This window comes from Entelurus aequoreus, linkage group LG02 (genome assembly GCF_033978785.1).
Source record: "Entelurus aequoreus isolate RoL-2023_Sb linkage group LG02, RoL_Eaeq_v1.1, whole genome shotgun sequence".
Lineage (NCBI taxonomy): Eukaryota > Metazoa > Chordata > Actinopteri > Syngnathiformes > Syngnathidae > Entelurus > Entelurus aequoreus.
The window spans coordinates 12,482,209-12,495,914 of record NC_084732.1 but is presented as its reverse complement, the minus strand read 5'-3'; the positions used below and the strand labels follow the sequence as shown (position 1 = coordinate 12,495,914).

The window sequence follows — 13,706 nt, the reverse complement described above, 5'->3', positions numbered from 1 at the left end:
GTAGAATCAAATTTAAATCCTATTTCAAAGTCTTTTGAATTTCTTTTAAAATTTTTGTTCTGGAAAATCTAGAAGAAATAATGATTTGTCTTTGTTAGAAATATAGCTTGGTCCAATTTGTTATATATTCTAACAAAGTGTAGATTGGATTTTAACCTATTTAAAACATGTCATCAAAATTCTAAAACTAATCTTAATCAGGAAAAATTACTAATGATGTTCCATAAATTCTTTTTTTTAAGTTTTTCTCTTCTTTTTTTCGGTTGAATTTTGAATTTTAAAGAGTTGAAATTGAAGATAAACTATGTTTCAAAATTTAATTGTCATTTTTTCGTGTTTTCTCCTCTTTTAAACCATTCAATTAAGTGTAAATATCATTAATTATTAATAATAACATAGAGTTAAAGGTAAATTGAGCAAATTGGCTATTTCTGGCAATTTATTGAAGTGTGTATCAAACTGGTAGCCCTTCGCATTAATCACTACCCAAGAAGTAGCTCTTGCTTTCAAAAAGGTTGCTGACCCCTGGTCTAAGACAAACAGAAGAAAGCAAACAAGAGCAGGAAAAAGATGCTAACTGCTAACAGACCGGCTTGCTAAAAGCAGGATGAACTTTGTTGATAAGAAGAAAGTTGTCAAAGTTTATTTCTAGTCTTCATTTCCTGCTGCTGGCGTCATCAACACACTTGTGATTGTCCAGCTGGTATTTGTAAGCGAACCTTTGGTCGCACACACCGCACCTGAACACTTTCTCGCCCGTGTGCGTCCTCATGTGGATCACAAACGGCGTTCTATCGCAGAAGCGTTTGCTGCAAATCAAACACGAGTAGCGCTTTTCCCCCACGTGCCTTCGCACGTGCAACTTCAGGTCGTGATTACGCACAAAACTTTTGCCGCACAGTGAACACGTGAAGGGTTTTTCTCCGGTGTGTATCCTGGCGTGCGCGGTAAAATGTCCCTTCTGAGAAAAACCTTTGGCGCAGACTGTGCACGTGTAGGGTTTCTCCCCCGTATGTTTCCTCATGTGGATCTTTAACTCGTAGCTTCGTCCAAAATCTTTGCCGCAAACTAAGCACTTGAATGGTTTCACTCCTTTGTGCGCGGTCATGTGTTGGTTTAGATTTCTCTCACTGACAATACTTTTCTGGTACGGAGAACATCTAAAATGTGTGTTGCCATCTGTCGTGTGTTGAGTGGAGCTGCTGCTCGGAGGCTCCGCCTCTCTTCTCTCCGCACTTTCACCTTTGACCTCACCCCCAATCACGGGGAACTCCTGGAATCCGTCACGATGCCCTCCCTCCTGACTGACGTGATCATCCTCTTTTTCCACTTTAAGGTAGGGTGGCTGTGGCTCCTCATATTCCTCTTTAATGTGGGGGGTCTGTGGCTCCTCCTGCGCCAACCTGGAGTTCCACTCCTGCTGCTCCAGGGGAAGATGTTCTTCACTCACGTCTGCAGGCCACAAAAAGATGAACTTTAGGAAAAAATGGAGTGAACGAAGAAAATATTTTTGACTGACAATGTTTACCCGACGAGATTTTTTGCAACGACCAATGAAATCATGTTTTACTTGTTAGGTTTGTTAATTTGGTAAGGACAGGCTAAAAACACTTATTTACCGTATTTTCCGGACTATAAGGCGCACTTAAAGGCCTACTGAAATGATTTTTTTTTATTTAAACGGGGATAGCAGATCTATTCTATGTGTCATACTTGATCATTTCGCGATATTGCCATATTTTTGCTGAAAGGATTTAGTATAGAACAACGACGATAAAGATCGCAACTTTTGGTATCTGATAAAAAAAAGGCTTGCCCCTACCGGAAGTAGCGTGACGTAGTCAGTTGAACATATACGCAAAGTTCCCTATTGTTTACAATGATGGCCGCATGAAGTGAGAGAGATTCGGACCGAGAAAGCGACAATTTCCCCATTAATTTGAGCGAGGATGAAAGATTTGTGGATGAGGAAAGTGCAAGTGAAGGACTAGTGGGGAGTTGAAGCTATTCAGATAGGGAAGATGCTGTGAGAGGCGGGGGGTGACCTGATATTCAGCTGGGAATGACTACAACAGTAAATAAACACAAGACATATATATACTCTATTAGCCACAACACAACCAGGCTTATATTTAATATGCCACAAATTAATCCTGCATAAAAACACCTAGGTGTTTGTTATGCTAGCTCCTCTGCTAGCTCCTAGCTCCATAGAACACGCCAATACAATTCAAACACCTGATCAACACACACAATCACTCAGCCCAAAAGACCGTTCACCTAACCCAAGGTTCATAAAGCTTATATATTTAAACAAAGTTACGTACGTGACGCGCACGTACGGTCAAGCGATCAAATGTTTAGAAGCCAAAGCTGCATAAAGTGACATTTAAAATGTCACTTTATAAGTTAACCCGGCCGTATTGGCATGTGTTGCAATGTTAAGATTTCATCATTGATATATAAACTATCAGACTGCGTGATCGCGAAATGATCAAGTATGACACATAGAATAGATCTGCTATCCCCGTTTAAATAAAAAAAATTCATTTCAGTAGGCCTTTCACTAACATATAATCACACATGTTTTATTTTCCATGTCCTGGTAACAATACTTTTATTTGTTTTGGAAGCATCAACACCTTCCCCCCCTCTATTTACGTTAAATGGTTCAGTCCGACTAGATCAGCTGCAGGTAGAGCACCGGCGATTTATCACAGACAGCGCCAGAGCGGGCAAAGCGGAGGAGACAGCATTATGCCTCAAAAATCAGGCAGCCAAAAAAGAAAGGAAAAGAAAATAAGAGAGGAGAAGGCGTTGAAGGGTCGACAATATGTCACCCAATATTTCCCAAAAAAGGTGGGTTTGTTAGTTGTGTTGGAAAGTTATGCATATTAACTTTGTCCCTGTCTGTGGTAATAAGCTAGCTCACTTTTCTCACCATGTTAGCTCAAGAAAACTCTGGATTTTTACATTTGACTACTATATTAGTTAAATAATCAATCCAGTCAAACATTTATCAAGCTGTTCTTATTCAATAATAGTTGATCTCCCCTCTGAAAATGAATTCCAAATGTATTCAGAGTGCTCAGTTCTTCCCCTACTGTACATGTCAACTGTGATTAGGGATGATACTCGAAACCGGTTTTCCCGGTTGTTCGATAAGAAAAGAACCGAGTCCTCGGACTCAAATCCCTTTTTAAAAACCGGTACCCATTATCGAGACCACTATAGTAAAGAAAAAGAGTTGGTTCTATATTCGAACCCCTCGGAACGAATCCCGTCCCGACCAGAAATGCTCCGTGGGACATCACAAGAAATGACGTCACGTAGCTCGGTCATTAAGCGCAGATAGCGAAAGCAGGAAAAAAATGGACGGGAAAAAGCGCTCCAATGTGTAATAAAGTTCAAAACAAAAGCTATAATCCAATGAATAACTTTACTGAGAGATTTGAGCAGGGTACAAACACATGACCAACACTTTTACCACCAACCGGAAACATAGCAACCAGGCTAGCAACGCACCTCCTTTACGGCAGCTGTCGCAACGTTCTTAAGGCAACCGCAGCACATACATATATATACAACACTGCAGCACATACATATATATACAACACATCTCCCTTTTTCAACTTTTGTTTTTCTTTCCTTGTAAACAAAACAAAATCACACTGTATATGTGTTGTCTGTCTAATTATAAAAAATGCAGACCAGGCGTGTTGGCTGAGTTCTTGACGTTTACTTTCACGGGTGACGACATGCAACAACACTTTTCGGGGCTACCGCGCATGCTCGTCACTCCCGTTGCATGCTGGGTAGTGTAGTTGTTATATTCCCTAGCTCATAACATCTTTCCCCCTATAAAGAAATAATGTTAACTCAATAAAGTGTATTTCTTTTTTTAGCTTTAACTTTTCATTTTTTTAGCATTGTAACCACATTTGCAAACAACTTTTCTCTTCATAGAATTTTCTTTCAATAAAGAAATAAAGTGCAAAAATGTCAAAGCATCATAACAAACAGTTATGTTCCAATAGCAGCAGAAGTGCACTTTTTGGAGAGCTGTATTATTTCCAGTTTTGTGCCCAAGGGACTGATTTTATTTAACACTATATTATTATTCATACACCTATAGTGATCACAGAGACAGGTTGTTTTTGTGTTACTGTAAATATTTGTTTTTCTGAAAAATCCCACTTAATATACTTTGGGTAACAACAGACAATATTTTTTTTTTTTTTTTTTTAGGGGGGCAACAGTCAATATTTATTTATTTTTTAGATTAAATTGTTTTCTTATATAATAAAAGTGAGCTTTTGTTAAACCAAATATTGTGTATTTTTTTCCATATACAACAACCTATCTGGACTCCATAAGAGAATCGATAAGGAATCGGTTCGATAAGAGGATTCGATAATAGACTCGAACTCGATAATTTCTTATCAAACATCATCCCTAACTGTGATGCTGTTCTTCTTTCAAAAATATGGTAATGATAGTCAAAAATACCATTAAAATGCATAATTGTAAGTAAAATAGCATCAAAAAATGTTGCCGCTGTGTTGGGGGCCCTGTAAAGATTCTTTTCATGGGGCCCAAAATCCCTAGTGGCGCCCCTGCGGCAGCATGAAGAACTGATTCAATGCAAAAAGACAAAAAAAATCCTTCAGAGGTAATAAAAGCAGATGGCCGGAGCCGTTGATGCCACTGACCAAGAGGAAGGTTTTTGAGAGCGAGAACAAAGGAGAGAGAGTGGCTGATGACGCCATTTTGGACCTGTTCTTCTCCGACACCGACCAAGAGGATTTCGGTGGTTTTAGTACTTACACTTAGACAAACTTTAACGATCAACAAGGGAAATTGTTCAACACAGTAGCTCAGTTACAATGATGGAAAGTGTAAGGATGGAAAGGACAATGCAGGTATAAATAGACTAAAAAAGCTATAAAAAAAAAATCTAACATATATACGAATATATACGTAATATGTGTACAGAATAATTTATATACAGATATATTATATAGAGGACTATAATGATACCATAGAGCGAAATCCCAACTCCATGTTCCTCAGTAATGTGACACAGGAGGAAATAGTTACAATCGTGAAAAAATGTAAATCTAAGACTTCAACTGATTGTAATGGAATTGATATGGAAACGATAAAAAAGGTTATTGAAGAGATCTCAGGACCATTAATGTATATTAGTAACCTATCATTTCAAACAGGTACATTTCCAAACAAAATGAAAATAGCTAAAGTTGCACCAATTTATAAGACTGGAGACAAACATCAATTTACAAATTATAGACCTGTTTCTCTACTTCCACAATTTTCTAAAATCATTGAAAAACTGTTCAATAACAGATTAGAAAGTTTCATAAATAAAAATAGAATACTCGAAGAGAACCAATATGGATACAGAGCTAATGTCTCAACTTCAATGGCTTTAATTGAAATGACAGAAGAAATTACCAATGCAATAGATAGTAAAAAATGTGCGGCAGCAGTTTTTATGGATCTAACTAAAGCATTTGACACAATTAATCACAATATTTTAATCAAAAAACTAGAAGGATATGGCATCAGAGGGTTAGTCTTAAACTGGATAAGAAGTTATCTAACGAACAGGAAACAATACGTGAAGCTAGGTGAACACACGTCTACAACGCTAAATATATCCTGTGGTGTACCTCAGGGATCAATACTAGGACCTAAATTATTCAATCTCTATATAAATGACATTTGTAAAGTTACAAAAGATTTAAAGTTACTATTATTTGCGGATGATACAACAGCGTTTTGTTCAGGAGAGAACACACAGGAGATAATACAAATAATAACAGAAGAAATTAACAAATTAAAAAGATGCTTTGACAAAAACAGACTATCGTTGAATCTTAGTAAAACTAAAATAATGCTATTTGGTAACAGTAGAAGAGAAAGTCAAACACAAATACAAATAGACGGAATAGAAATTGAAAGAGTAAACGAAACCAAATTTCTAGGTATAATGATTGATGATAAATTGAACTGGAAATGTCACATAAAAAATATACAACATAAAGTAGCAAGAAACACGTCAATAATGAATAAAGCAAAACATGTTCTACACCAAAAATCCCTTCATATTGTCTACTGCTCACTAGTGTTACATATCTGAGCTACTGTGTAGAAATATGGGGAAATAATTACAAAAGTACACTTCATTCATTAACGGTGTTACAAAAAAGATCAGTTATAATAATACATCATGTTGGATGTAGAGAACATACAAATCCTTTATTTATTGAATCAAAAATACTGAAATTCCACGACATAGTGAATTTGCAAACAGCTAAAATGATGCACAAAGCAAACTATAACCTGCTACCCAAGAATATACAACAATTCTTCTCAACAAAAGAGGAGAAATATAATCTTAGAGAAAAAAGTAATTTAAAACATTTGTTTGCACGTACAACACTTAAGACCTTCAGTATATCAATATGTGGAATTAAATGATGGAATGGATGAAGCAAAGCAATCAAACAATGTACTAATATGATCCACTTCAAGAAACTTTTCAACTTAAAGTGTTTACAAAGTACAAAGAAGAAGAACCATGACAAACATTCTCAATTTATTTCATCCATTCATTCATTCATTCTTAAAGTAATCTTACTTATCTCATCATATGAAATATGACTTACTTCACCAATTATTATTATTAAATTCTTACTATTATTTATTTATTTATTTTTATTGTGATTACTTATGGAGTTTATTGTGAAAAAATTGTGAACAGGAAGTGAAAAAAAAGTTTTGCAACTGTTATGTAAAAGAAAAGAGGTAGGATTAAATAAGCTCTGCTTCTTCCTACTCCTTTTTGAACATGTTGAAAAGAAACTGGAAATTGTGATGTATCATGTTGTATGCTTGCATGTTCCAAATAAAACTCAAACTCAATTATACTATGTCTATAACATATATACAATATAACCAATGACCATGTACAATATTACAGTATATACAGTATATATGACCGCAGCAGCATAAAATAGAGAGTAGGTCCAGCAGGAGGAAGACGATGACACAATGATTAAAGACTGACTACCGGTAATACCGTTGTATTATTTGTACTCTGCACGAATGCTGTTCGCCATGTCAAAGATGTGAAAGTTTGATTGAATGATTGAAAGATTTATTGTTAATAAATGGGACGCTTTGCAGTCATCTCTGTCCCGACCATCCCCTCCGTGGTAGCAGGAACCCCTATATACTACGCTAATTACACTATATACTACGCTAATTACACTATATACTACGCTAATTACACTATATACTACGCTAATTACACTATATACTACGCTAATTACACTATATACTACGCTAATTACACTATATACTACGCTAATTACACATCAAAACGCCTGCGGCTTATAGTCGGGTGCGGCTTATATATGGAGCAATCTGTATTTTCCCCCTAAATTTAGCTGGTGCGGCTTATAGTCAGGTGCGGCTTATAGTCCGGAAATTACGGTAGTGTAAATGGAAAAAGGGTACCACATTTTTTGATACGGTAAAAAAACTGGCAGTTTAGTTGCAGGATAAACAAAAACACCGTTTTTACATGTTGTAAAAACAAGAGTGCACATTTGACAGTAAAATTATTTACTGTAAAATCTACAGATTTATTTTTAGAGTGTGTGAAAAAAATCGACATAATAATCAAGCGCATAGACAAAATCATGTATTATTCGCTGTTACAGGCGGCCCTCTGATGTGGCCGTCAATGGAAACCAGTTTGACACCCCTCCTTATGCAGTAACTCCGTTAACAATTCTTCTTTAGAGCTTCTGAACAGCTTTCACGTTTACTTGGCGTGAATGTCGTCTTAACTAGGCTGACCATATTGTGAAACCCCAAAAAGAGGACACATATACGCGTGCCAAGGCCGGGGACTAGGTGAACATTTGCCAATGATACTCCAACTTGCTTCATAAGTAATATATTCATTTAAATAAAGCATTTTTTTCTCCTATGTTGACAGCAGTGTTGGCGCTAGGAGTTTTCAAAATGGGGTCCCAGGGACCCCATCAAGTCATAAAAATGGGGTGCCATAGTCAATTTTTGGGGGTACCACTTTTTTGTAAGCGTTTTGAAAACCAATGACAAATGTATGCATGATCCTGTTACATCTCACATTCTATGTTGTGTTTTGGAAAAAGGTTGTCATAAACGTTACTTCATTCATTAAAAAAGATAATACAAAAGAAAACAAATGTGTATACATATGTAAATGTATTCAGTTGTAAACATTCTTTCACTTTCTTCTTTCCTTCATGGACCTAAACTTTACCACTGCCGCTAGTTTTTTTATATGTTTTTATTGAATAAGTTGTATTTATTTCAGTATAAAAGTGTCAAAGTGTTTTGCTTGGGTCATGAAATGATGATAATGGTGTGCTAGGGCATACATACATTTTATATTTAAATCTCTGGGGCCGTACTTATCAAGCTTCTTAGAGTGCCATTTTACACTTAAGTCCTGAGAATTTGCGAAATTTAGTCCTACTCTCAAATTTAAGAAATAAAAGCTTTTTATCAACGTTCTTAAGTCTAAGAATCACTCCTACTCTCCACGATATTTAAGAGACCTTCAGAGGTGTCTTAAGTTTGTTAGGAGTTGCCAGCAGGGGATGGCACTGAGGCGGGAGAGACGTGCGCCAACGTTCAGGGAACGGAACGATGTTCTAGATTTGTTTGATGACGAGCAGATCAAACGGTATCGTTTAGACAGAGCGGGTATTATTTTTGTCACAGATTTAATACTTTTCGATTCCATGTTGATTTCTGCATGTGTCTGCAGTGGGCTAGTATATATAGAGCCAACTACAACAGTTTCAAATGAGTTGCCTAATTAATGAATTGGAAAGAAAATGTTATGACAGTAGCGTATGTGTGTGGCCGTGAGGTGAGTGACGTCAGTGAGTGTGTGGGCGACATAAGAGAGGGAGCGGTAGCGTGAGTGCCGGCGGGGACTAGTTTGTTTTGTATTATTTTGTTGTTTATTGTCAAAATATACACTCCCATTGTCCACTTAAATATTTCCAAGATATTTCTTTATTCTTAGACAACGGATTCCCTTCCGTGATTGGTCATTTCTATGACACAGAAATGACGTCACCTAAAATTGCGTTTACGGCACATAGTAATGTCGTAATTCAGCTCTGAGTGTGACACTTAAGATTCAGTCCTACACTTCGCTGAAAGTGTGAGTAAGACGCTTGATACTAACTTTTAAGTGCAGCTTCAGCGAATAATTTATTTACTCTTAAGTCAACTCTTAGCAGACTTCTTAGGAGTAATTCTGAGAAGCTTGATAAGTACGGCCCCTGGAGTCTACATCAACTTCACATCTATTCCTCATTTCAAAATGTTTTAGTTTTTTTATGTTGTGTTTTTTGTTTGTTTGTTTTCCGCCCTTTTTTGTCAAACAAAACTATGTTTTTTATGGCAAACAAACAAAATATGCAAAATCGTCCACCAAAAATATTTTTCTTAGTGGAATATTTGATGTGAAGTAATCGAACCTTGGATAGGTCAATAATTCATAATAACATTGATTTTGATTATTATTATTATGTTTTGAGCAATGACAGTTTGAAAGAAAAAAAAAACATTTTTGTTTTATTAGTCAACATTGCAACTGTTTCTAAATTACATTTCACCTGTAAGCTTTTTTATTTCACTTTTGTTATTGTTTTGTTTATTTGAATAGTATTTTTAGTATGTTCCGTGGGCCTTTAAAACATTAGCTGTGGGCCGCAAATGGTAAAAAATTAAATAAATTGCGTCCTTTCTGATTCAATTAGGGCTGCAACAATAAACGATTAAATCGATTAAAATCGATTATAAAAATAGTTTGCCGATTAATTTAGTCATCCATTCGTTGGATCTATGCTATGCGCATGCGCAGAGGCTTTTTTTTTTTTTTTTTTTAAATAAACCTTTATTTATAAACTGCAACATGTACAAACAGCTGAGAAACAATAATCAAAATAAGTATGGTGCCAGTATGCAGTTTTTTTTCAATAAAATACTGAAAGGATAGAAATGTAGTTTGTCTCTTTTATCCGATTATTAATCGATTAATCGAAGTAATAATCGACAGATTAATCGATTGTCAAATTAATCGTTAGTTGCAGGCCCTAATTTCAATGCGTTAAAAGACACAAGAAGTGCGTTAACGCCAACACTGCTTGACAGTATAACAAAATAAGTCACACTTATATTCTGTAACATTCACAGTTTGGAAAAAAAAAGTGCAGAGGTAGAAATATTCAAAATAACCTCTTGTATATAATGTAAACATAAATAATGCCTCAAAAGAAGTTACCGTATTTTCCGCACCATAAGCCGCACCTAAAAACCACAATTTTTCTCAAAAGCAGACAGTGCGGCTAATAACCCGGTGCGCCTTATATATGGATTAATATTCATATTTATTTTCATAAAGTTTAGGTCTCGCAACTACGGTAAACAGCCGCCATCTTTTTTCCCGTAAAAGAGGAAGCGCTTCTTCTTCTACGGTAAGCAACCGCCAAGGTGAGCACCCGCCCCCATAGAAGAGGAAGCGCTTCTTCTTCTACTGTAAGCAACCGCCAAGGTGAGCACCCGCCCCCGTAGAAGAAGAAGCGCGCGGATATTACGTTTCACTTCATTTGTGTATTTCTGTAAAGACAACAAAATGTCTCCTACTAAGAGACACGCGTACAAGTTTCCACTGACTTTTGATATTCCTGTGAACCGCACTGTGGATACAACGGAACACGTACGGTGAATATTCGCACCACAGGGAATGAGAAGTCGTCCTACTGTGGGTTCTAGCTTGCCATGCTAACGGCCAGAAAACTTCCACCCACGGTGATATTCAAAAGGAAGACCTTGCCAAAAGAGAACTTTCCAGCCGGGCGTCATCATAAAAGCTAACTCGAAGGGATGGATGGATGAAGAAAAGATGAGCGAGTGGTTGATAGACGTTTACGCGAAGACACCGGGTGACTTTTTTCACGCAGCGCCGTTCCTGTTGATCTACGACTGCATGCGCGTCCACATCACAGATGGTGTCAAAAAACAAGTGAAGCACACCGAAGAAGAATAATTCGAGGATTTGTGGATGAGTAATAACTTCAGAAAGTGAGCTTTAAATGTTTGTTTTGTGTGTTGTGTGACACTAACGTATGAGCAACGTTGAGTTATTGATGTTGCTATTGCTCTGCACTATTTTGAGTGTTACTATTTTTGTGATTGCACATTTGTACATTACATTTTGGGAGTGAACAGAGTTGTTAGAACGCTGGTTTGTAATATATTATTAAAGTTTGACTGACCTATCTGACTGTTTTGTTGACATTCCCTTTAGCGTAGCGTAGGTGCAGCTAATAGCACGGGGCGGCTAATAGTAAACAAAGTTTTGAAATATTCCGTTCATTAAACGTGCGGCTAATAACACGGGGCGCCTTATGGTGCGGAAAATACGGTAATTACATTTAAACAAAAAAAACAGCAGACGAGCTCTCGCCCTGCACAGCTGTTTTGTGCTTTGTAGTGTGGATATGATGGGGGCGGTATAGCTCGGTTGGTAGAGCGCCGTGCCAGCAACTTGAGGGTTGCAGGTTCGATCCCCGCTCCCGCCATCCTAGTCACTGCCGTTGTGTCCTTGGGCAAGACACTTTACCCACCTGCTCCCAGTGACACCCACACTGGTTTAAATGTAACTTAGATATTGGGTTTCACTATGTAAAGCGCTTTGAGTCGCTTGAGAAAAAGCGCTATATAAATATAATTCACTTCACTTCATATGGGTTGTAGATCTTTGGCCCCTTTATTTGCCACAGATACATATGTTGCTGCTTTGCACACAGTGCATTCTGCTTCCCATGTGTCACGGGCCAGGACCAAAACACAAATACTTTTCCGCAAATCATCCGTGAAGTTGCATTTACGTTTCGGCATTTCTTGTTCTCATGTCTGTCTCTCCACTCACTAGCTCTCTCGCTCTGTGTCTCTACCCCTCCCTCACCAATGTTTCTGCGTGCGCACCTTCACAGTTTGTTTTGTTTAACCCCTTCTTAACTTAACCCTGAACGTACATTGAAAATACACGCAACCCTAACTCAAAATGCCGGACATTTGAGGCATTTAAGAAACTCCGCCCGGACACCCCCGCAAAAGAGGACATGTCCGGGGAAAAGAGGACGTATGGTCAGCCTATCTTAACGTTCTTTCAATAAACGGAGTGTGGACGTCTTGGGGTATTGAACATTAATTGACAATAAATGTTTTCTTTCACTCATTCATGCTTGTAAAAGACTTTTGGACGTAAAACAAAGAGGCTCTCAAAAGTGTGGAATAAGATTTGTTGATGGCTGCACTTATTGCCCTGCCAATTTGCTGTCATGTTTAGCCTAGTTGTTTACATCCCGTCAGAGCTCAAGCTTGGAAACGTGCTCCAAGAGTACAAAGTGAGTGAGAAACGCTATCTCAATTCTTCTGAAGGTCTTTTAATTTATGGAAAAATTGACAAGAGAAATAAATGAGTTAGCCTAAAGTGTGGAGTTATTGCAGTCAGGAGAAAGTTGTCTTCCTATGTATGTTCTGACATCCTGGGTCAAGTTTGTAAATCATTTTGTGTCACTTGGATTATTGCTAAACGGTAGAGTCGTCCACGGCTAAAATAAATGGTGTTACATTGCAGAGTGTTGAAAATAGAGCTGCTGTATACTTTATACACAGATACGCATTGCCCCCCCCCCCCATTGGCCCCCCAGACACATTGTTTCTCTCCATGTGGCCCCCGAGTCAAAATATTTGCCCAGCTCTGACCTAAGGTGTGAGAGTAAAGATGTTAAACAAACCTGCTTGTTGATGTTTGCTGAAAAGAGCGTCCAGTAGTTGACGTTGTCGCTCGTTCTCCTCTTTTGTTCTAGAAAGTTCCTCCTCGTATTCTGCTATCGTTCTTTCTAACACTACAAATATTTCTTCCACAGCAGCAGTTAGTCGCTGCTTCACCAACACTCTCAGCATTTCTACTTTGCACATTTTCACACTTTACACGCACACTTTAGCGACGTGTTTATCACTTCCGCTTTGTCTCTTTGTTAGCAGTTAGCGAGCTTAGCTCTAAGCTAACTGCAAAGCCCGGAAGCTTCAAAGTGCACGCAGGACAGGCGGATTTATCTGAAACGAAACAAAGTGTTTGTGAATTAATATGAAATATATAATGTACATAAGTACACACCAAGCAGCTAACTATCCAGTAATGCTAGCAAAAAAAAAGAGGAACTACCTTGCTAACGTGCTGTCAAGCTTTTACTTCCGGTATGTGAAGAGGAAAGACGGTGCATTACTGCCACCTACCGGAAATCCGTGTTTACTACTTATTAGTCATTATTTGACCGTGTTGCGGGTTAAAAAGTGCCGCCACTCAAAATAGGAATTATTGATTATTTCATAGCTAGAGCATAAGAAAACAATTTACAACATTATTTATACGGTTTTCACATTATTAGAGCGTCCTTCGATGCAATATAGTAATGCTTCCGAAAGCTTAGCCAATCAGTGGCCGCGATACTGAACAGCGCGCTCTGATTGGTCCCTTCTGGTGGCAATAGTATTGTAGTATTTGTATTTGTAGTTCATTTAGCCATTTGGATCATAGA

The 13,706-nt window shown here is 37.6% G+C and overlaps 1 protein-coding gene across 1 annotated transcript; it reads right to left on the bottom strand.

Moving 5' to 3' along the window:
• Nucleotides 1-346: 346 nt before the first annotated feature.
• Nucleotides 347-13,359, bottom strand: LOC133630403 (gastrula zinc finger protein XlCGF8.2DB-like). The gene is made up of 3 exons (XM_062021978.1): nt 13,334-13,359; nt 12,903-13,224; nt 347-1,452 (listed from the first exon to the last, which is right to left on the bottom strand). Exons 2-3 carry the CDS (start codon nt 13,084-13,086, stop codon nt 656-658), a joined length of 981 nt encoding a protein of 326 aa, XP_061877962.1. The 5' UTR covers nt 13,087-13,224; nt 13,334-13,359; the 3' UTR covers nt 347-655.
• Between the last annotated feature and the right edge of the window lie 347 nt (nt 13,360-13,706).

What these genes read in the sequence shown, in the direction of transcription:
- LOC133630403 (XM_062021978.1), bottom strand. Translation starts at nt 13,086, where the DNA reads ATGTGCAAAGTAGAAATGCTGAGAGTGTTGGTGAAGCAGCGACTAACT. An exon ending in CAGCAAACATCAACAAGCAG is followed by an intron (nt 1,453 to 12,902) that starts GTTTGTTTAACA and finishes TGTGGCCTGCAG; the next exon opens with ACGTGAGTGAAGAACATCTT.